General features: G+C 40.7%; 1 protein-coding gene across 3 annotated transcripts in view; it reads left to right on the forward strand.

Annotated features, from left to right (window-relative positions):
• Positions 1 to 24,305, forward strand: part of SCAPER (S-phase cyclin A associated protein in the ER) — a 381,601-nt gene that overhangs the window by 330,804 nt on the left and 26,492 nt on the right. For all 3 annotated transcript variants that reach the window (XM_074232482.1, XM_074232481.1, XM_074232480.1), the window contains one exon: positions 6,377 to 6,526. In XM_074232482.1, the coding sequence (XP_074088583.1) occupies positions 6,377 to 6,526 (150 nt within the window). The remainder of the gene's footprint in view (positions 1 to 6,376; positions 6,527 to 24,305) is intronic.

Consider the following 24,305-nt stretch of genomic DNA (forward strand, 5'->3'; position numbering starts at 1 on the left):
CTAGAGTGTCAAGAAAAATGACTTATTAATGGGACTTTAATGTATAGTACTATTCTCTATCTGGGTCTGTTCTGCTGCAGCATAGGCAAGTTGACAGAACTCTTATCTTCTAGTCTCCTCAGGATTGACAGACCCTGGGTTTGGTTTGGCTCCCACCTTTTCCATCACTGTGAGTGAACCCAAGGTAATCATGGATGTGGCAGGCCAAACTCACAGAGGTGGTCACTAGGTGTCCTCAAAGGAGACAGGATTAGACCTGACAACCCAGGGCAGAAGCCAAGGAGAAAAGGGTCCAGGGATCACCGGGAAAGAGAAGTGGCTGGTGTCTTAAAAGAGGCTACCTTATCAATACAATCAATAGCATGTCATTAGAGCTTGTCAGTTTCCCAGCAAGGAGCTAACTCCAGAATATAGGAGACAAACAACTAAAGACAAAACTTATGTTGAGTCACCAGAGGGCAGAGCTAAAACCAGAAACTCTGATAGAAGCCTGAGCCAAGTGTTAGGCACAACATCCAGGAGCAAGTATAATCTGTCAAAACAGGAGAATGAGATCAATAGAGAATAACCACAGCACAGAACTCCAATAGAGAAATTGAGGCTGTGGACATTAGCAAACAGATGAAAATGTTGGAACGTAATGAAGAACTACTATGACTTTAGAGAAAAACTAAGCAGTAACCCCAGAAGAAAAAGAATAATGCTACAAGAAATCTAAGAAGAGCCTCAGAGAAAAGAATATACTGGCCACAAAGAATATAAAAGTACCTGGAAGAAATTGAAGTGGGAAATGTTAAGATAAATCTGTTCCATAATTAATCTGTTCCCTCTGCACTGGCCATATATCTTCCATTAACACTGGCCTCACTACCATCTCATTGTCCAAGCTGTAAAATGAAAACAATGAATTTTTAGTGAAGTACCTTGCCCCCAACCTGGCAGATTTCTGTAAATCCCAGTCCCCAGGCCCAAAACAAGCCTCTATTGGCTTAACAATGGATCCCTGCCTTAGCCTGAAAGGATTAAGTCTTTTCACAAATAGCCTAATCACCTACTCTCTGCCCTCTGAGCTACCTGCCCCCACATTTCTCTACATCCTTCTTAAAAATCTGCTAACTCTGTTGAGTTTCTTGACTTCCTTTGGAGGTCAGCCTGCTCTGAGTGAGTGTGACCCCCCAAATAACCTCTCACTCCCCTATGCACTTCTTTACTATGTATCCCCAGCTTGCTCCTCTTCCTTTGGAGGTCACCCTGCTCTGGGGTAGCATCATCCTCAACCTTAACCACCCTCTTCTTCATGAGGCTGGATTCATGTTAACCTAAGCCCAATCACTGTTTTGTAGCTGTTCTCTTTCCCTTTTTTCCCGTTTTAACAGTCTGCTGTTCTCCCCAGCCCAACTTGTAGTTGTCTCTCTGCTTATATTTATTGTCTTAAGAACTCACCTTCTATACCTTGCCAAAGAATCTCACCTATGAGCTTTTTGTAGTGACTTGTGGACTTTTGCAGTAACCTGTGAACTTTTGAAACAACCTATGAATTAAAATCTATGCCTTTTCTCCCCCCCCAAAAAAAAAACAAACTAGGCCTTTTGAAGCAAAGTCCCAAGAAATGAACTCTTATTCAGTTAATTTCCTACAAATGGCTTCATTAAAAATGAAGATATTTGGCAAGTGATGAGGAATTTAGTTTAAAGGAATTGCTTGACTGGGGGCGGGGGGGTAGAAAGCTATGAATGCTTAAAACTCTGGCCTTCATTTGCCCTCATTTATAAGCAATGCTAGGTTTCCAAAAGGTTAATGACAAACATGCAATTAACTAATTGATATTTTCCTGTTCTAAATGTGAAAGAAAATGTGTAAGACCCTAGTCATATCATTTAGAAATGTTTGTCACCTACCTGAAGCCAGCCTAGGAGACTAAGCACAACAATTAAGGTATTTAAGGTACCAGGATATGGACTGGACACAAATAATTCAACAGAACTGTAATTTGAGCCTTCATGTGCTCTTTCTGCTTTTATAATGATTTAAATCAGCAGGAGTCAAAGGATCCTAAGGATTAGAACAAGAAGAGACCTTAGAGATAATCTATTCTGACCCCTAGTGTCTAAAGAAATGTTGCTGAATGAGGGTGGTGATTTCTGTATTTCATCAGAAGATTTTACTCCCCTATTGAAGAGACATTTGTGAAGCTTCTTAGTGTTTACATGCTGCTTTAGAGACAGAATTTCTCAACTGTCTGTGGAATAGATTCTACAGGCCACATTGTCCCTAATTTATCCCATTTATTACCATTTTTCCTTTTCTTATTATTTGTCCTCATTCTCAAATGCTTGCTGATTTGCAGTGAATGCAATTTGAAGAGAAAAGATACTAACTGATGCTCATCTTGCATTTTTTTCAAGGCAATGGGGTTAAGTGGCTTGCCCAAGGCCACATGGCTAGGTAATTATTAACATCTTGCATTTCTGTGCTGCTTTCAGGTTTGCAAAGCACTTTATCTTCTCATTTGACCCTCTCACAAAATAAAGAAACTGAAGCACAGAAAGACTAATTGACTTGTCTTGAGTCACTTGGCTCATAAGACTGGGAGATAGAATTGGAATCCAGATCTCATTTTCCTACATGGCTTCATGGCTGAAGTCTACCTACATCCTTAGCTACAGAGTTCATCTGGTTCATCAAGTTCATCTGGTCTAGCCCATTTCTGAACCATCTCACATGTTTCTACACATCAGGTGATGGGGAAACTCACAGCCTCCTGAGGCAGCCCCTTTTTCTCTGGATATTTCAACCTAGTGGAAGGCTTTCCTCACTGTCCCCTCAAATTCTCATCCTCTCTCAGACAGGTCTTCAAGCCCTTACTTCCATGTTCTCTACTCTCCTCTCAGTTTGATGTTCAGTTTCACCATACACTGAAACTGCTCTCTTCAAGATTAAAAATGGTCTGATGATTAAAGCCAGGCTTTGTCTTTCTTGTCTTCTCTGCATCATCTGACATTCTTTTCTCTGGATTTTGGGATGTGGCATTCTCCTGGTTTTACTTTTACCTGTTGGACTATTTCTCAGTCTTTTGTATAGTACCATTATCCTCAACCTCATTATCAATTTTTGAGTCCCCAGTTGAAGGCAGTAAGGCTTGTTGCTGGGCTCCCAGTTCTGCTCTTTCTCTCCATCCTCTCTTAGTAATCTTAGTGATTCTCATGGATTCCTTCATCATTACTCAATCCATATAGACAGCCCTACATTTGCTGATCTCCATTCTCACTTCTCCATCTGCCTATCTCTAGTTGGATGTCCTATAGACACAGCTCAAAAAGAATTGATTACTGTCCCCCAAACCCCAGCCCTCCTCCTGACATTTCTGTTTCCATGGGGGGCATCCACCCTCAGCCTTGTTCTGGACTCTACTTTTGCCTCTTCCCCTCCTTGCATTTCTCCTTCTCTCTCCACTCACAAGACCTCTCCCCTAGCCCAGTAGCCTCTCCACAGCTGCCTTGCTTCCCATCTCTCATTCTTTTCCATTTCTTTTCCAATATCCCTTCTCCACAAAACTGCCAAAAGAGTCTTTCCAAAGCATAAAGTCAACTATGCTACATGCTTTTCAAGAAGTTTCAGTGACCCCCCCCCCCCCCCCGTTGACTCTGGGATAAAAGAAAGAACACCTGAATTCAAATCCTGCCTCATTTACCCCAACTGTAAACGGGGTTGGACTGGATGGCCCTGAAGGATCCTGCAAACTCAGCCCTTCCCAGCCTGGCTTACACTTCTCTTCAGCCTCATTCCACATGATTCCCCTTTAAGCCCTCTCCTCCTCCTCATCCCTATTCCCTGCCTTCTGACCTTTCCACAGGCTGTCTGCCATGCTTTAAATGGTGACCTTGGTTACCTCCTGCAACCAGTGGTGATCCTCTCTCCTACAAAGGACCAGGTTCTTGTTACCTGGATATGTTGGGTCTCCTCCAGAGGAGGACACTGCCTTATGTCTGTCTTTGCCACAGGGCTTCGCCGCCCTGCTCCCATCGGCTCTCTTGACCTCAGCATTCCCTGGCTTTTAGCTTTCCACCTCATATTTCTCATGTCCCTGCCCTTTCCTTAGTGACCTCCCTGCCCAGAGACTACCCAGCCCAGTGAGCCTTCAAGTTCCTTTCACTTGAGCTTCTTCCTATTCCTTGGGTGGTGGATGTCTGTTTAAAAAGACTAAGTTCTTTGCAACCTGCTGGCCCCCCTCTGTCCTGTCATAAGCCAGTACCCCTGGAATCAGCTCCCCTGGAGACAGCCTGTTCCCGTCATCTAGCTGGCACTCAGCCAGCCCCCCATCCACAGCTAGGCTGCTGGAATGCCGTCAGCCCTTCCATCTGCAGGAAGTGCCACCCAGCCAGGAGAATGTCACTGTTGACATTAGTAAAAACATGTCATGTTTGACATAGCACCAGGCAAGAGAAAGAGTCCTACCCTGCCCTCAGGGAGCTCCCGAAAGTGCCCTCCCCAGCAGCACCCAGAGGGAAACATTGAAGACATCTTTAGATTCAATAGAAAGTGTTGACTTTGGGAGGTGAGTGAGGAAAGATCATTTATGGGAGGAGGAATTTCATTTTTTAAATCAGCTTCCATTTAGTCAAGGACAGCAGCACAAAAGGGATGCCTGCTTTAAAAAGGGATGCCTGCTTTATAAACTCCTTAAATAAAGACTAGAAAGAGTTAGAGAGACTCAGTGGAAGTGGGGAGACAGTGGCCCCCCAAAGAGCTAGGGCTTCCTCAATGCTGGCCCATAGGGGAGGGTGCGTACCACTTGGCATAGTGGAAGGAAGTGATAGAAGGGAGCAGTTTGGGGAGCACTGGCCACTTGTCCATTTTGTCACATGCCAGTACCACAGGCAGCGTATTTTTCTGAATGCCTGTATGAATATTGGTGCTGCAAACCCTGGGAGTGAGGATAATGCACATCTCCTCTCTTTGGATAGTTTTAGCACCTGGTAGATTATTGGATAATTCTGCCTGAATCTTGAGAGCTCCCACTTACATCCAAAGCACATTGAGGTTTACAGAGCATCTTCCCAATGTCAGTTTTGTTCAAAGTCAAACAAAATACCTGTCAAAGCTGAGAGGTGAATCTATATCATCTGAGTCCAAATGCAGTGCTACTTCCAAAGCCTAAAGAGGAAATAGAGTTTCCTTGGAAAATGGGCTTCATTTTTCTCTTCCACCTGACATGTCCTTGATCTGTTCTTATCCCAGAAGGTTCAACAGAGAGCATGAGATTTCACTGCAGGTGGATATGACTGATTAAATACAGGCAGTGAAGAAATATCACAAATCCTCCTCAAGATGATGCTTTAAGGCTTGAATTTGTTATTCCTTCTCAAACTGTAATGCTGGTGCTGAAGATTTATTTAGCCAAGCATTGCCTTTAGAGATTTATATTCATCACATTTCAGAAATCCCTGCTTACGTGGCTGTATTTCACACCCCAGACTGGATTGTATTGGGGAGAGTGCTTTCTACATGCATGGGCCATGATGGGCATCTGGTAGACACTGAATAGACCAAAGTCAAGAAATGCCCTTGTGGAACCACTTTTCCAGAGACTCAGACTGCCATCTCACTTCATTTTCTCATAGTTAAGCTTAGTCCTTGGGCTTCACTTTTCCCCTTTGACCTTGGGTCACTCCGTCGGTTTGACATGTTTACCAAATGGGGCCACAGGTACAGTTGGATTCTCCTGGATCTCCCCATTAACTTGCTAAGTTTAGAAAGTATCCCAATTGCCCTTCCCCCAATTCAGAAACCTCCCCCCTTTTGAAACAGGTTCACTTCCCAATCTTGGAGCTGGATAGGTCCTTCGGGCCATCAAGCCCAGCCCGTACCTGAACAAGAAGCCAGGTACAGCATCCCTGACAAGAGGTGGCAGAAAAGCAATTCATTCTTCTTCTTTCTTTTCTGTTTGCAATACAGTGGTAGTTAATGTGCATAAAAGAGAGTTGAATCCAAAAGGCCTGGAGCTCTGGGTCTGCCCCACATGCTCCATTTGTTCTAACACCTCTGCCCAGGATGCACATGCAGCCGAGCTCCGGTGGGTGCCTCTGCACACTTGGCGTTCCTCTAGATTCCGTGTCTGCTCAATACGTCTGCAGTGACTTAGAGAATCAGTCAGCTGAACCACCCCCAGACTATAATAGGTCACAGATTTTTCTGGGAAGGTGACCTCCTGTCTTATTGATTGGGCGTGCTTGTTGGCTTGGTAGCAGAGGTTCCCTTGAAAGAGGAATGATGAACCATTTTAGAATGACATTACTTATTCTAACTAAGCTCTGCTCTCCCCTGGTGGGAGGGTCCACACTCAGAGCACAGATGACACCTTTTTTATCTCTGTCAGTCTATTGTAGGAGCAGAAGGCCTGTCCCTGGCGTTCCGGCACATTCTCAGTTCTCTACTGTGGCACTGCGCCCGCCATTCCTGTGAAGTACTGCTCCATGAAGTCATCATCTGTGTGGGCTACTTTACTGTAAATCATCCAGACAACCAGGTAAGAGAGAGAACACAGGGAATATAATCCCACTGAAATAAGATCACCTCCACCCCACCACCCACTCCTTGGGGCTTCCTGTCACTTGGAGTGCCGCCATTTCCTTGTCTATAAAGTAAGAGAACTGGACGAAATGATCTTGAAGGTCTCCCTCTAATCATCCTGCAGTCTTTCTCTGGGAGAAGTTAGGAGCTTGAATAAAGTGAGGAAAGGTAAAGCTGGCCATAAGGAAGCCTTAGACTGAGTATGGATCCTCCCAGGTTTCTCACACTCTCCCTTTTCTAGAGTGAGTTCAGGCTGGTCATTGAAGAAAGGTTCCAAAGATGGAAGAGCTATCTAATGTGTTTTTCAGTGGACACACAGAGTTGATGTCATCCATGTACTTCAGCCAGTCAGTCAATATGCATTTATTAGGTCCTTTTTTTGAACTAGCCACTAGACTTAAATACTGGGAATATCAAGAAATGCAGAACTGTGACCCCAGCCTTCACAAAACTCACCTCATTGAGGAGACAGCACACAAATAACCATGTGCATCTACACAGTGGGTATCTATGTACACTTAGTAAAAATGGAGGAGGTGTTGCCAGTGGAAGGGACTGAGCCAGAGGTGAAGAGGGAGAATGTTCCAGGAGAGGGCACAGCTTGGATAAAGACTTAGAATGTGGAAATTAGGGTGATGTCGAAGTAGGGTTAAAGGAGAGGGGTGAAGTGTGAAGACTAGAAAGATAGGAATAGGCTAGACTATGGAAGGCTTTAAATATCAAAGGGAGGATTTCCTGTTTGTTCTTGAAGGCAATAAGAAGTCACAGAACTATATTGATTCCCTAGTCATGAGCTGATCTGCATTCTATCCTAAATGGAGGACAGCTCAAAATGAAGAGACTTAGGCTGGAGAAGATCAGGCATGAGGCTATAGCCAGGAGCCTAGGGGTGAATCAAGAAGAGATGTGGAGTTGGAAATGAAGACTAGATAACAGTTTAGCTACATGAGGTCAGTGTGGCGCAGGCGTGAAGCATGTACTGAGGCTGTGAGCTTTGTCTACTGAGAGAATGGTGGTGCCCTGGATATAATAGGGCAGTTGGGAAGAAAGAAGGGTTTTGGAAAAAGATAACAAACTTCATTTTGAAATTTGTTAACTTAACATGCCAATGAACTCTCTTTGAGATGTCCAAAAGGCAGTGGTGATACAGGATTGAACCCAGGGAAGAAATTATTAGGGCCAGAGAGAAGGATCTAGGAAGTCTCTGCATGGAGATTACCACTGATCCCTGGAAGCTGATGAGACCATTAGATGAAGAAGTTTAGAGGAGAACGGGCACAGGAAGGTGCAGGACACTCCCTGTGAACATGACTGGGAAGAAGGCGTTCTCTAAGCAATAGGAGAAGAGCACCATAGACACCCAGAGAGAAGACAAGCACAAGGGAGCAACCAGGGAGATGTTTAGCTGGAGCTCACTCTCTAAACTTAAAAGTGGTTCCCTATTCTTTTTAACACTGACACATGGCGTTAAGAGTAGGAGCCAAATGAGAGGAGATGGAAACCATCTCCCTAAAAGATGCCATGTTTTATAGTAATTATCCTGAATATTGTTGTATGGTGGCAGGTTTTCATAGAGAAGTGTTTTCTGTGTTGACATGAGATATTCAGACATTCTCACAGCTGTGTATGTAGAACTAGGTCATATATACTGTGATAGTCAATAAAGGCACTATAAATGTCACAACACTTTTAGACAACTTGTTCAATAATTACCAAATCAATAACAAGTGCTCTTTTCATCACTGAGACTTTCTAGCACATTCTCTTTTGCTCCTCAACCTGTTATTGTCTTGTAGATGTTTTTAGAATTATTTTTAGTGATAGAACCTAGGAATGTACATAATTAATCTATATTTGGTTAAGAGACATTTGATACTTTCTGTTAAGACAGGTAAGATCAGTCTTGCATTTTAGAATAAACTGGTAAAATACTTTTCTGACATTCTGTGTACCATTGTGAAGCATTCAAACCACTATTTATGAATCTTATCCAGTTTGGAGAGAAAACAGAATCTGTATCACCTCCTCTGACCTAATTCTTCTCTCATTCTTTTTTTTTTTTTTATTTTTTTTATTTAAATTTATTTTTATTAAAGATATTATTTGAGTTTTACATTTTCCCCCAATCTTGCTTCCCTCCCCCCTCCCCCCAACAGAGAGCACTCTGTCAGTCTTTACTTTGTTTCCATGTTGTACCTTGATCCAAATTGGGTATGATGAGAGAGAAATAAGAGAAGTCTAAGAGGTAACAAGATCAGACAATAAGCTATCTGGTTTTTTTTTTCTAAATTAAAGAGAATAGTCCTTGCACTTTGTTCAAACTCCACAGCTCCTTATCTGGATACAGATGGTACTCTCCTTTGCAGACAGCCCAAAATTGTTCCCGATTGTTGCCCTGATGGAATGAGCAAGTCCTTCAAGGTTGAACATCACCCCCATATTGCTGTTAGGTTGTACAGTGTTTTTCTGGTTCTGCTCATCTCACTCAGCATCAGTTCATGCAAATCCCTCTAGTTTTCCCTGAAATCCCATCCCTCCTGGTTTCTAATAGAACAATAGTGTTCCATGACATACATATACCACAGTTTGCTAAGCCATTCCTCCATTAAAGGACATTTACTGGATTTCCAATTCTTTGCCAATACAAACAGGGCTGCTATAAATATTTTTGTACAAGTAATGTTTTTACCTTTTTTCCTCATCTCTTCAGGGTATAGACCCAGCAGTGGTATTGCTGGGTCAAAGGGTATGCACATTTTTGTTGCCCTTTGGGCATAGTTCCAAATAGCTCTCCAGAAGGGTTGGATGAGTTCACAGCTCCACCAACAGTGTAATAGTGTCCCAGATTTCCCACATCCCTTCCAACAATGATCATTTTCCTTCCTGGTCATACTGGCCAATCTGAGAGGTGTGAGGTTGTACCTCAGAGAAGCTTTAATTTGCATTTCTCTTATAATTAATGATTTAGAACATTTTTTCATATGGCTATAGATTACTTTGATCTCCTCATCTGTAAATTGCCTTCGCATATCCTTTGACCATTTTGTCAATTGGGGAGTGGCTTTTTGTTTTAAAAATATGACTCAGTTCTCTGTATATTTTAGAAATGAGTCCTCTGTCAGAATCATTAGTTGTAAAGATTGTTTCCCAATTTACTACATTTCTTTTGATCTTGGTTACATTGGTTTTATCTGTGCAAAAACTTTTTAATTTAATGTAATTGAAATCATCTAATTGGATTTTGGTGATGTTCTCCAACTCTTCCTTAGTCATAAACTTCTCCCCTTTCCATAGATCTGACAGGTAGACTAGTCCTTGATCTTCTAATTTGCTTATAGTATTGTTTTTTTAATGTCTATGTCCTGTAACCATTTGGATCTTATCTTGGTAAAGGGTGTGAGGTGTTGGTCTAATCTAAGTTTCTTCTATACTAACTTCCAATTATCCCAGCAATTTTTATCAAAGAGGGAGTTTTTATCCCAATAGATGGACTCTTTGGGTTTATCAAACAGCAGATTACTATAATCATCTCCTGCTTTTACACCTAGTCTATTCCACTGGTCCACCGCTCAATTTATTAGCCAATACCAAACAGTTTTGATGACTGATGCTTTATAATATAATTTTAGATTGGGTAGGTCTAAGCCACCTTCTTTTGCACTCTTTTTTATTAAGCTCCTGGCAATTCTTGACTTTTTATTTCTCCATATGAATTTACTTACAATTTTTTCTAACTCGTAAAAGTAATTTTTTTGGAATTTTGATTGGTAGGAAACTAAACAGATAGTTTAGTTTTGGTAGAATTGTCATTTTTATTATATTAGCTCTACCTATCCATGAGCAGTTGATATTTGCCCAGTTATTTAAATCTAATTTAATTTGTGTGAGTAGTGTTTTATAATTGTTTTCAAAAAGATTGTGAGTCTGTCTTGGCAAATAAACTCCCAAATATTTTATATTGTCTGAGGTTACTTTGAATGGGATTTCTCTTTCTAGCTCTTCCTGCTGTTTCTTGCTAGACATATATAGAAAAGTTGAGAATTTATGAGGGTTTATTTTATAACCTGCAACTTTGCTAAAATTGCTAATGTTTCCAGTAGTTTTTTAGATGATTTCTTGGGATTCTCTAGGTAGACCATCATGTCATCTGCAAAGAGTGAGAGTTTTGTCTTTTCCTTCTCAATTCTAATTCCTTTAATTTCTTTTTCTTCTCTAATTGCTGATGCTAACATTTCTAATACAATATTGAATAGTAGTGGTGATAATGGGCATCCTTGTTTCACCCCTGATCTTATTGGGAATGGCTCTAGCCTCTCCCCATTGAATATAATGCTTGTTGATGGTTTCAGATAGATACTGCTAATTATTTTAAGGAACAGTCCATTTATTCCTACACTCTCTAGTGTTTTTAATAAGAATGGATGCTGTATTTTGTCAAAAGCTTTTTCAGCATCTATTGATATGATCATATGATTTCTGATAGGTTTGTTATTGATATAATTGAGTATACTAACAGTTTTCCTAATATTGAACCAACCCTGCATTCCTGGAATAAATTCTACTTGATCATAATGTATTATCCTAGTGATGACTCGTTGTAATCGTTTTGCTAAGATTTTATTTAGGATATTTGCATCTATATTCATCAGGGAAATAGGTCTATAATTTTCTTTCTCTGTTTTAACTCTTCCTGGTTTAAGTAACAGTACCATATTGGTTTCGTAGAAAGAGTTAGGCAGAGTTCCATCTTTCCCTATTTTTCCAAAAAGTTTATATAGGATTGGAACCAATTGTTCCTTAAATGTTTGGTAGAATCTACTTGTGAATCCATCAGGCCCTGGAGATTTTTTTTAGGGAGTTCAGTAATGGCTTGCTGAATTTCTTTTTTCTGAGATAGGGTTGTTTAGATATTTAATCTCTTTTTCATTTAACCTGGGCAACTTATATTTTTGTAAATATTCATCCATTTCACTTAGATTATCAAATTTATTGGCATAGAGTTGGGCAAAATAGTTTCGAATTATTACTTTAATTTCCTCCTCATTGGTGGTGAGTTCACCTTTTTCATTTATGATACTAGCAATTTGGTTTTCTTCTTTCTTTTTTTTAATCAAATTGACTAGAGGTTTATCAATTTTATTGGTTTTTTCATAATACCAACTTTTGGTTTTATTTATTAATTCAATAGCTTTTTTTTGCTTTCAATTTTATTGATTTCTCCTTTAATTTTTAGAATTTCTAATTTGGTACTTAATTGGGGATTTTTGATTTGTTCTTTCTCTAATTTTTTTAGTTGCATGTTTAGTTCATTGATTTCCTCTTTCTCCAATTTATTCATATAAGCATTTAGAGCTATAATATATCCCCTGAGAGTTGCTTTGAATGAATCCCATAGGTTTTGGTATGTTGTTTCATTATTATCATTATCTAGGATAAAATGGTTAATTCTTTCTATAATTTGTTTTTTGGTCCACTCATTTTTTAAAATGAGGTTATTCAGTTTCCAATTTGTTCTGGGTCTATATCTCCTTGGCCCTGTATTGCATATAACTTGTATTGCATTGTGATCTGAGAAAGATGTATTCACAATTTCTGCCTTTCTGCAGTTGATCATTAGGTTTTTATGTCCTAGTACATGGTCAATTTTTGTATAAGTTCCATGTACTGCGGAGAAAAAGGTATATTCCTTCCTATCCCCATTCAGTTTCCTCCATAAGTCTACCATATCTAATTTTTCTAACAATCTATTTACCTCCCTAATTTCTTTCTTGTTTTATGATTCGATTTATCTAGATCTGATAGCGGGAGGTTGAGGTCTCCTACTATTAGAGTTTTGCTGTCTATGTCTTCCTGTAATTCTTTCAGCTTCTCCTCTAAGAATTTGGGTGCTGTCCCACTGGGTGCATATATATTCAATATTGAAATGACTTTATTGTCTATGGTACCTTTTAGGAGGATAAAGTTTCCTTCCTTATCTCTTTTAACACTATTTTTGCTGCTGCTTTGTCTGAAATAAGGATTGCTACTCCTGCTTTTTTTTACTTCCGCTGAAGCAAAATATATTTTGCTCCAACCTTTTACCTTTACTCTATATGTATCTCTGCTTCAAATGAGTTTCTTGTAAGCAGCATATTGTAGGATTCTGGTTTTTAATCCACTCTGCTATTTGCTTATGTTTTAAGGGAGAGTTCATCCCATTCACATTCAAGGTTATGATTACTAATTCTTTATTGCCCTCTGTGCTATCTTCCCTCTGTTTGTATTTTTCCCCCTTTCCCCCCTTTTATCCATATTCCCCAGTCTTTTGTTTCTGAAAACCACCCCCTTCAGTGTGTTTGCCCTCCTATATCACACCCTCCCCTTTCTTTCCCCTTTCCCCTTTCCCCTTTTCCCTTTTCCCTTCCCTTCCTTTTGTTACTTCCCCTTATTCCCCCACTCCCCTTCCCTTGCTCCGTCCCCCCCTCCTCTTTTTTCCCTTTTAATATTTGAAAGGATAGATGTTTTATAAGTTGACTGAGTATGTGTAGATTGACTTTAAGCCAAATCTGATGAGAAGAAGATTCAGGTGTTTCTCCTCTGCTCCCTTCTTCCCCACTATTACCATAGGTTTTTTGTACCTCTTAGTGTAATGAGATTTACCCCATTCAATCCCCTCCCTCCTCCCGTCTCTTTCCTGTCCCCCTTTTTAGGGCAGTAGTTTTTTTTTTTAGGTCCTTCTGTCTAAGTCATAGAAAATTCTGAGTGTCTGTCCCTTCTAGTTCTGTACATTCTGTCGAATAGAGTCAAAATTCCTGAGAGTTATTAGAGTCTTTCTCCCAAGTGGGGTTAAAGCCAGTTACATCCCATTGGATAGTAGTCTCATGGATAGGTCATGAATGTCCATCATTTCTGCCTGGGTGTATTCTCTCTGTTAGAGTTACATTTCTCAAGGTTTATGAGAATCTTTTTTTTTTTTTACCCCCATGCTTGGGTTTAGCCAATTTCAACTTACTGGATTGCATTTTTTTTTCTTTTACCACCACCACCACCCCTTTTTTTTTTTTTACCTTTTCATGTGTTTCTTGAACCTCCTGTTTGATGTCCAAATTTTCTGTTTAGCTCTGGTCTTTTCATCAGAAATTTTTGGAATTCTTCCATTTTGTTAAATGTCCATCTTTTTCCCTGGAAGAGAAGGCTCAGCTTTTCAGGAAAGTAGATTCTTGGCTGCATTCCAGGCTCCCATGCTCTTCGAAATATCTCATTCCAGGCCCTTCGATCCCTTAAAGTTGATGCAGCCAGGTCCTGCGTGATCCTTACTGTGGCTCCTTGATATTTAAATTGTTTCTTTCTGGCTGCTTGCAGGATTTTCTCTTTTATCTGATAGTTCTGCAGTTTGGCCACAACATTCCTTGGTGTTTTCATTTTAGGATCTTTTTCTGGTGGGGATCAATGTACTCTTTCAATAACTACTTTGCCCTCCGATTCCATGATATCAGGGCAGTTTTCCATCACTAGATCCTGTAATATTAAGTCCAGGCTTTTTTTCTCTTCAGTGTTTTCAGGAAGTCCTATAATTTTCAGGTTGCCCCTCCTGGATCTATTCTCGAGGTCAGTGGTTTTGTTTATGAGGTATTTTACATTTGCTTCTATTTTTTCTATTTTTTGGTTTTGTTTAACTGACTCTTGCTGTCTCATGGAGTCATTAGTTTCTGTAGACTCCATTATTTTTGGGGGGGAGTAGTTTTCTTCATTAACCTTTTGCAACTCCTTTTCCAATTGGTCAATTCTACTTTTGAAAGAGCTTTCCATTTTAACCAATTGAGGTTTTGAGAGAATTAATTTCTTTTTGCATTTGCTCATTTGAGGATCTGAGAGAATTATTCTCATTTTGTAATTATCCAATTGATGATCTGAGAGATTTATTCTCCTTTTGTGTTTGTCCAATTGTACTTTCTAAGGTATTAATTGTCTCCCCCAAATTTTTAAGCTCCTTCCTTATTTCTTCAAGGAAGTCTTTCTGTGCTGGAGACCAGATTGTATTCTCCTCAGAGGTTCCAGGTCTCTCTGAGTTGGGGTCTTTCCCTTCCAGGAATTTTTCTATGGATCCACCTTCCGCTGACCCTTCTTCATTATGCTAAGACCTTGAATGGGGGGGGAAGGGTTCACCTGGGCTTGGGATCGCTGAAGGCTTTACTGAGTGCAGTTTCTCTGGCTGGCCAGTAGGAGGTGCTGGTTGCCCTCTCTGGAGTGTGTGACCTTGGTTGAGAGGCTTTCTCCCTTTGCCCGAAGGCAGGAGTTGGAACTATTGAATTTTTTTGCCTTCAATCAATGGTGGGCTTTACCCTGGCCAGAGGTCGTTCCTCAGCTGGTCTGGTTCTTTTGCTCACACACCTGGGCCTGAGGCAGAAGTAATTTGCCTTTGTTTGAGGAGAAGCCTCTGTGCAATGGAGAGGTGCCCTCAGAAGTTTCTCAGACCTGAGAAGCCTAGGGATGGTGTCTGCCATTCTACTGCACCAGAATACTAACCCCAGCTTGGTCCCAGAGCTCCAGGGGGACAGCACCAACACCAGCGCCTCTGCTTCCCCATGGACCCAAGCCCCTTTCATCCAGCCCCACTGCTGATCCAGCAGGTCTGCTCTCGGGCCCTCAGACTCCCGGTTCCAATTCAGCTGTTACTCTGGCTGATCCGGGGCAGATCCTCCCTTGGAGCCCAGACTCACCTGCCGGGATTCGTCCAAGGCTGCTGCAGGAGACAAATCCTGAGGTAGCTATTCTTCTGGCTTTTCTTTCTGGGTTTTCTGGATCAGATTTCTTTTAAGAGGTTTGTTTCATGTGATAGATGGGGAAGAGATCAGGAGACTTTAGAACTGTGTCTGTTTTCTCTCCACCATCTTGGCCGGAAGTCCCGACTCTTCTCTCATTCTTTATGTCATTAGTACACAATCTTTGTTTCTCACTTGATTCAAAAATTTGTATTTTCATTGAGTTGCTCTTCTTGTGACCATAGACAAGCATACATCATTCTGTTGCTCTTTGCATTATTGTGCTTCATATATACTGTATTTCTTACAAATTAAAGGTTTGGGGCAATCCTGCATCAAACAAGTCTCTTGCCATCATTTTTCTTTTCATGATTTATTTATTATTTTGACATTTCTACAAAAATCTTATTGGGAAAGTAGACATAATCACCCTTCCCCAAAATGATGGAGAAACCTCAAGAAAAATAAAGTGAAAGAAAAAATATGTACTTCAGTCTGTCTTCAGATACCATCTGGGATAGGTTACATTCTTTATCATAAGTCCATCAGAGGAGTTGCTTTAATATTTTTTCCCCACAGTTGTTGAGATTAATTTGTAGAAGACTAACTGTAATTGCCAATTTCCAGCATTGCCCAACAGCATGTGATTGGGAGCAAGGGAGGCAAATGGTCTGGGGCCCATTGAGGCCTGTGCTGGGCATCGGCCAAGGACACAATGGGTTGGAGAGTATAGGGCTGTCATGTGCAGGCAGAGCAGGACAGCTGCTAACTGTCTAGCTAACTATTGAGTCAGAAGAGCTAGTTAAAATCCCAGCTCTGATAGTACTGATCTTGTGGCCTTGAGCAAGTCCTTCCCTTCTCTGCACCTGCAGAATGAAAGGGCTAGGCTCCATTATCACTAAGGTCCCTTCTGACTCTGAATTAGTGATCTGTAAAGAAAATGTCTGGAGAACTGGTGACCATGATGCATACCTTGAAGGACTGGCAAACCACCCAATTCTGACACACACCTCCTCCAGCACAAACCTGTTGTGAATACCTGAGAAATTACAACTAAGTGACTTCTTCCATCTTAGAAATACACAAAAAGTCAGACAGAAGCCCACAGGCAAAAGGAAAGGAGGCTGCCCACAGCAGCCAGACAAGCCCAAACCTCCCAGCCTCTGTGTTCACAGGTGGCAAGAGTGAAGGAGTCAGGGTAGCTAGGTGGCATAGTGGATAAAGCACCGGCCCTGGAGTCAGGAGTACCTGGGTTCAAATCCGGTCTCAGACACTTAATAATTACCTAGCTGTGTGGCCTTGGGCAAGTCACTTAACATTGTTTGCCTTGCAAAAAAACCTAAAAAAAAAAGTGAAGGAGTCTCCTTAGAAAGCCCCAGGAGAATATTGGATGACCCATGGAGCAAGCAGCCAGCAGTGCAGTATGAGAGCATCATGCCTTGAGATGCCATTGAGGACCCTTGAGATTCCAGGGCTCTGAACGCTGGGAGAAAGAAGTCAGCATGGGGTGATGTCAGGCAGACCCAGCTGCCTGCTTCTTACACAGCTTCTTTATGTACAAAGAGCAGGAGGCTGGAGCCTTGCTTCACTGGAGAAGGAACTAAATCAAAAAAAAAACAAAAACAAACAAATAAACAAAAAACCTGATAAATGTAAACAATGATTGTAATCCTAAAGATCTCTCAAAGGAAGGCATGATTGACTGCACAATGATTGCAAGAAATAACTCGAAGGCAAAAATGAATCTTCTGCAAGGACTACATGGATACATATCATAACTATTAGTCAATCAATTTATAATTCAAAATATCAAAATAGAGACTTCCAGGAGCCAAGATGACAGAGGAAGTAGTAAACTGCCATACTTCTTCCATACTCACATCCAAACAACCATAAAATAGCACCCCAAAATAAGTCCTGGAACAGCAGAGCCATCGAAAATATGAGGTGAAACAAACAAGAAAAGATCATCAGGAAAGGTCTGTCTCACTTGAGTAAAAATAGGTTTAGGAATAATGAAAGAAACATTGGGAGGGATGGAATGATAGTATGGTTGGACAAAAGTATTTCAGAATTCTTGATCATGGATGTGGAGCCCTTATGAGAATTGGTGAGCTTGAGGTTGTGCCCAACTCTGTATGTGGCTGAGATGGAATGATGTTATAGGTCATGAGCAACAAGGATTTTGAGGTTCTGAGAAGCCAATGTGTATGAGGGAGCAGAGTTTATGTGTTGAAGTTTACTAGTATAAGGAGCTGGAGAGAAAAACTGTGAGCTAGACACTGATCTCCTTGAAAAAGGATGCAGGGGGAAAAAAAAAGAAGAAAAATGATGCAGGACTAACCTGGGGTCAGGAGATAACCACCAGAAAAAAGAGTTATGCCCCTGCCCCATCCAAAGTTCAGACTAAATAACCTCATCCATTCAGAACAGGTCAGGGACCCCAAAATCTATTTGGTGTTTTTGAGACCTCTGAGCCTTAACTAATGGAGGAATTTTTTTTAAATGCTACCCCAAATCCTATCATACTTATTTCCATAAGAGAAGCAGATACCCTGCCCAAAACCTTAGAGGAGAATTGCTGCTGGCATTGCAAAATGGACAATTTGGAAGAGAATGGAAAGGAGGTTGGATTTCAAGACTGGAGATAGGGACAGATGTAAAAAATACTGGAGAATTAGCGGATATATGACTTGAGAATTGTTTGGTTAAGGGGGTAAGGGAGAGGGAAAGGCCAAAGCTCCTCCAAAGTAATAGATCAGGGCATTAGATGGGAGCATCACAAACTTAGAGCTGAGAGGGATCATCAGGTCCTTCAAGTCCAACTTGCTTATTTTATGGAAGAAGAAGCTGATGTCCAGGGAGACCAAAGGACTTGGCCTAGGCACATACAGAGAATAAGAATCAAGATTCAGTATTTAAACTCAGGGACATGAGGCAGAGGGGTGTGTTTGTAGGCATTGAGGATATCCATTTTGTACAGGTTGAATTTTAAGATGCCTGTGGGTGTAAATGTTCAGAAACCAGTTGGTGATACAGGATCAGGGCTCTGGAGAGAGAAGCAGGCTTAATACACATAGATCTGAGAGCCATTTACCTTGATGCAATCATTGATCTCTTAAGTACTAGTGGTCACCAAGAGAGGGAAGGAGACCCAAGATGAAGGCCTGAAGGGAGGGGGGCAGTCACAGATAAAGGGATAGAGCTGAAAGCAATCTTAGAAAGTTTCTAGTCCAACCCTCTCATTTTATAGATGAGAAAAGTGGGAGCTGGTAATAAGCAACTTGCCCAAGGTCATAACTAGTCCTAAGGGATGGAACTAGGATTTGAATTCTGATCATTTCAAATAGCCATCCTGTTAAATAAAGTCAAAATCAATCTTTCCTTGTACATATGTGAGAGTTGAGACCTGTAAAGTGCTCCAAGGGTCAAAGTGAAATGATGAAATCAGATGTCCGAGCCAAGGTTGGAATCCAGTTCTCCTGACTCCCAACCCAAAACTCATGCTGTCACATGAATGTTTGATTTTGTTGAATAGAAAGCAGTTTTCCAAATTATCAAGAAACAAGAGCTATTTCAAAGGGGGATAAAGGACTACTTGATTTTTTGGGGGGTGCTTCTGCAATATTATTCAATCCCCTTTCATACCCTACATTTTATAGAGATAGCTTGCACTTTATTTTTATAAGCTGGGGATTGGATATGGGGGCTGTAAAAGAAGGTAGTTTCACTGTACATTACTTTGCATCAAGGATTGTCCATTAAATTGATCCTTTGTATCTGCCACCATTTAGCCTATTAACTGAAGGTCCCCTGGCACTAACGATAGCCCCAGAAGAGAAACCTGTGTAATAAAATTAATGTCTGTATCTTTGATTAAGCCAATCATCTATTTACTATAGTATTACAGTTTCTAATTAAAATGTTGTTGTTTTAATTAAAAATCTCCATGTATTTTATGGCTCATTCATTTCTGTTTCTAAATTCTGCCCTATTTAATTATTATAATGAATATAATTAGGATATGCTGTCAGCCATTCACTTCATTTGCATTTTATATTAGATAATTGAATGTGGTCTGATAATTAAATTAAAGGAATGACAGATGATTTGCCTGTCTGCACATTTCCATATTGGGAGTAAGGAACTTTGCATATTCATTTCTGTTAGTGAAGGTTATTATTGGAGAAGCCTTTTGTAAAGGGCTTAGTGGCCTCTGCCTGGAAGGACAGGGTACGCCCTAATGGAGTTGCCCTTCTGTAAACCAGTTTCTTTTTAGAAAAGACTGCATTGTATATTTATTGTATATTTGTTGCACTGTATATTTATTCATCAACTCTGTACAAAACTATTATTTGCAGAAGCCTCTTGCCCAGCTTCCACTGCTGACTAGTTGTGCCTCAGAGCCTCACTTTCCTTATCTAGGAAATGGAAATATTTGTACTACCTGCCTGACCAGGCAGTTGTAAACCTCAAAGAACAATAGAAATAGGAGCTGTTATTACTGATTTCATTCAGGTACATTCCCTTCATGTTTGATGAGGGAAGGCTAATCCATAAGTTTGTTTAAGCCCCTCCTATGTACCAGAAATGATGCTAGGGATACTGGAACATAAAGGAAATTCTCTAGGAGACGAAATGCATTTCCAAGTACCTACAGAATTCATCCATGCCTGTTTCCTAAAGGAAGACCCTGGACACAGGGCGACAGAACAAACTCCAAGGAAGACTTTCTGGATGACCTGAACTTTGAGGGAAGTCTGAAATTTGAAGAGGGAGAAAGGAGGAAGGAGCACATCCAAGGCAACACTGGAGGCCAAAGCAGAGGTGTGGACCAGATTGGAGAGTCTGGGAAAATAGACAACCCCTTAGCCTATCCCCTGAGCAGAGAGGAGAGAAGGCTCCTAAGCACCTTCAGGAATGGTTTTCTTTGTAATGAATTTTTATATCCGTTAGTTTATAATTTAAGACGCAAAGATTTCAAAAGATGAAAGTTGCCAAGTAAGCAAAGGATTATTCAAATTAATTGCTGTGAAAAAGGAAGCAGCAATTACCTATTTTGTACCAAACATTATATGAGACCCTGGGAATCCACAGACAAAAGTGAAGTGGTTCTTGGTTACAGAGAGACATCCTGATATATATAACCATATCGAAAACCTGTAGAAAGTAGATTTATAGTCATATTGGGAGGGCAAGACACCAGTCAATGGGAAGCCAGGAAAGACCTCAGGCAGAAGGTAGAGTCTGAACTGAGCCTGGAAGGAAGCCAGAGAAACCAAGATACAGAGGTGAGGAAGGAGAGCGTTCCAGCTCCTGTGAGAGGGAGCTCTGAGAGTGAGTAGCAAGAAAACCAATTGGGCTGCACCTTGGAGTACTCTAAAATTAGGAAAGGACAAGTCATGATGGCTCTCTAAATGCCAAACCAGGAAGCCTCTGATTCAAAAGAAAGAAGGAGCCCTGAAGTGAGGACAGCTCCTTGGTCAAACTAGTTCTTTTTGTTTGGCAGCTTTTAATTGGCTATTTGAGGTGGAAACCCACGGGGAGCCTGTTGGCCTTGATGAGCTCCACAGAACCATCCAACTCTAACAGTCTGTGATTATAAAAATGATCCAAGGAAACTTTGACTCAGACTATGAAAATAAAAAAAAAACATTGATTTCCAACCTTGCAAACATCTGTTGGTGCTAAGAGATGTCCATGGTGTTTTGAGGTAAACAGTTTTTTCCAGAAGCACATTTCAGCTTTCTGACCATTCAGAGGATCCTTAATACCTGCTCTTAATACATCTTACTTTATCCATTTCTTCTCCTCAAAAGCAAACTGCCCAGGGTCACACCCATTATGTAAACTTAAGCACCAATTCTGAGATGGAATCCCAGAGTATTGGAGATTTGAAACCAAACCGGCTTTGTAATAGAACAGGCTCCAAGATCTGGCTTTCACTTTATTTGTCAAAGGATGAGTTGGCAGCAGCTTCTTAAGTTATCATACCAGTATCCATCTTTCTACATTTTCATTCTTTGTTTGACAGATACAGTTTTGTTCATAAAACAAAAATACATTTTAGCCAATGAGGAACCGAAAGGTGTGGCAATTTGAAGACTAAATGACACTCAATATTAGCACAGTGAAGAAAAATGTGGTTTCTTTTTCTACCAAATAGAACTTCTCTAATTGAAAGCAATTTTTGTGGATTTGTTTGCCTTAATATATGAATGATCTAACTAGTTACAGGATGAAGAAATTTGACATCCAGCCTAAAGAAAAGCTACTGGAAGTCACCAAGTCAGGCAAAATGAAGCAGCCTTATTCTCAGTAAGTTTCACAATGGAATAGTAAGCCATAGCTTCTCTCAGGAGACTAGATTTTTTTGTTCCGCAAACATGTAGAAGTGTTTAGAGGCATTTATGAAGTTATTCTCAACCATCCGGAAGGAAACAATTTACATAGGCTTGGGACTGCCTGTAAGGAAGAATAGGAGGGGAAAGGAGGGGGGGTCCAGTAATGACCAATGGGCACAGTCAATCAAGACACCAAATGCCAGAGAGTAGACTTGGTTCAATACCCACATCTTGGTACCTCTGCAGAGCTGAGTGTTCTGCCAGGCTCAGAGATTTGCCTTGGTACTTTGGACTCCTTTGTGGTTCACAGAGACCTCACTTTTTTTTTTTTTTTAGGTCTTTTTGCAAGGCAAATGGGGTTAAGTGGCTTGCCCAAGGCCACACAACTAGACAGGATTTGAACCCAGGTACTCCTGACTCCAAGGCCAGTGCTTTATCCACTACTCCACGAGACCTCACTCTTTGATTTTTTTTGACCCCTAACTTTGAATCTGAGAAACTTGGAAAATCGACAGGAAATGTCAACGGAGTGGACAGTCCAGGTCAGGAAGCATCCCATCAAACCAACAACTGATCCTGAGCCACAGGGTGGTGGAACAGGGGAATGAACCACCATGTTTTACATTGTGAAATACATCACTGACCTTAGCACACGCCAGGCACCAGCACTAGGACCCCAGTTCAGTGGTAGGCATGGCGCCAAACCCCTATAACCTCCAGCAGTTCCAGCCAGCCCCCCACCCCACTGCCTCAGGGCAGCACCAGATATGAGGGGGCCCCAGTGAGCCTCAGGGCACCAGCAGTGCAGTATTAGGGTTTGCAGCTCCTGGCATAAAATGCCTGAGATAGTTCCCCCTCATCTTAGGAAAAAGGAAAATAAAAAGTCAAAAATGATGAGCAAAAAGAATCTAACCATAGAAAGTTATTGTGGTGACAAGGAAGACCATGACACAAACTCAGAAAAGGACGACAGTGTCTAAACACCTATGAGCAAAATCTCAAAGAAAAAGGAGAAGTCTCCTCAAGCCCAGAAAGAATTAAAAATAATAGAAAAGGGATAGAAGAAAAATTGGGAAAAGAAGTGAGAGTGATGCGAGAAAATTTTTTTAAAGAGTCAACCACTTGAAGAAAGAAAACAACTGCTTAAAAAGCAGAATGGGCTGAATGGAAAAGGAGATATAAGAATCCACTGAAGAAAATAATTCCTTAAAAATATCCAATTCTCCAACTATAGAAAGAAAATATGAAAGCTAATAAAGGAAAACAATCCTTATGAGTTAGGATTGGGTAAGTGGAAGCAGTTCTATGAGAAATCAAGAATCAATCAAACAAATTCAAAGAATGAAAAAATAGAAGAAAATGTAAAATACTTCATGGAAAAAACCAATTGACCTGGAAAATAGATCTAGGAGGGAAGGACTCATTGGACTGCCTGAAAGCCCTTATCAAAAGGAGGATATGAATATCATCTTTCAAGAAATTATCAAGGAAAACTGCATTTTATATGCTGGAACCAGATGGCAAAATAGGCACTGAAGGAATTCACTTGTCACCTCAGGAAAGAAATAATAAAATAAAAATTCCAAGGAACATTATAGCCAAATTTCAGAACCATCAAATCAAGGAAAAATTACTGCAAGTAGCCAGGAAGAAATAATTCAAATATTGGGGAACCCACAGTTGCAGTAGCAGCTGCAACATTAAAAGATCAGAGATCATGGAACACGATTTTCCAAAAGGCAAAGGAACTAGGACTATAACCAAGAATTACTTCCCTAGTGAAATCAAGCATACTACATCAAGGGGTGAAGTGGCATTCAGTGAAATGAAGGATTTCAGACTTTCATAAGGTGAAAACCAGAATTAAACCAAATATCAGGATCCAAGAGAAGCATAACAGGTTAAAAAAAAAGGTAAAAAAATTTTTAGAACTAAACTGTTAAATCCCTATATGGGAAGGTGATGCTTGCAAGGAATATATAGAGGCTACAGGTAAAAGGTGAATTTGAGGGAATGGCATTTAAAAAATTAAGGGATGAGGGGCAGCTAGGTGGTGTAGTGGATAAAGCACCGGCCCTGGAGTCAGGAGTACCTGGGTTCAAATCTGGTCTCAGACTCTTAATAATTACCTAGCTGTGTGGCCTTGGGCAAGCCACTTAACCCCGTTTGCCTTGTAAAAACCTAAAAAAAAATTAAGGGATGAGAATTTGGTACAGAAAAACAGGAGAGGGTAGATTGGAGTAAATTATTTCACATGAAGAGGTAAGAAAAACCTATTACAGGGTAGGGGAAGATGGGAGGGTGGGTGTGGGCATCACTTGAGCTTACTCTCATCAGTATTCACTCTTAAGAAGGTTGTCATTATTGTTGAAGTTGTTGTTATTGTTGTTAAAGTTAACTGGAGAGAAAGATTAAATAAAGGGAGGAGACTGACAGAAGAGAGGGCAAATCAGGGGAGGTGTAGACAGAAGCAAATCACAGGTGAGGAGGCAAAGAGTGAAAGGAGAGAGTTCAAATAGGAAGGAAAATAGGATGTAGCTAAACTCAGTAATCATAACTGTGGGTATGAATGGGATGAACTCTCCCATAAAACAGAAGCAGACAGCAAGAGTGAATCAAAAACCATAATCCTATAATATGTTTTCTACAT

The sequence above is a fragment of the Macrotis lagotis genome, chromosome 4, assembly GCF_037893015.1.
Source record: "Macrotis lagotis isolate mMagLag1 chromosome 4, bilby.v1.9.chrom.fasta, whole genome shotgun sequence".
NCBI lineage: Eukaryota > Metazoa > Chordata > Mammalia > Peramelemorphia > Peramelidae > Macrotis > Macrotis lagotis.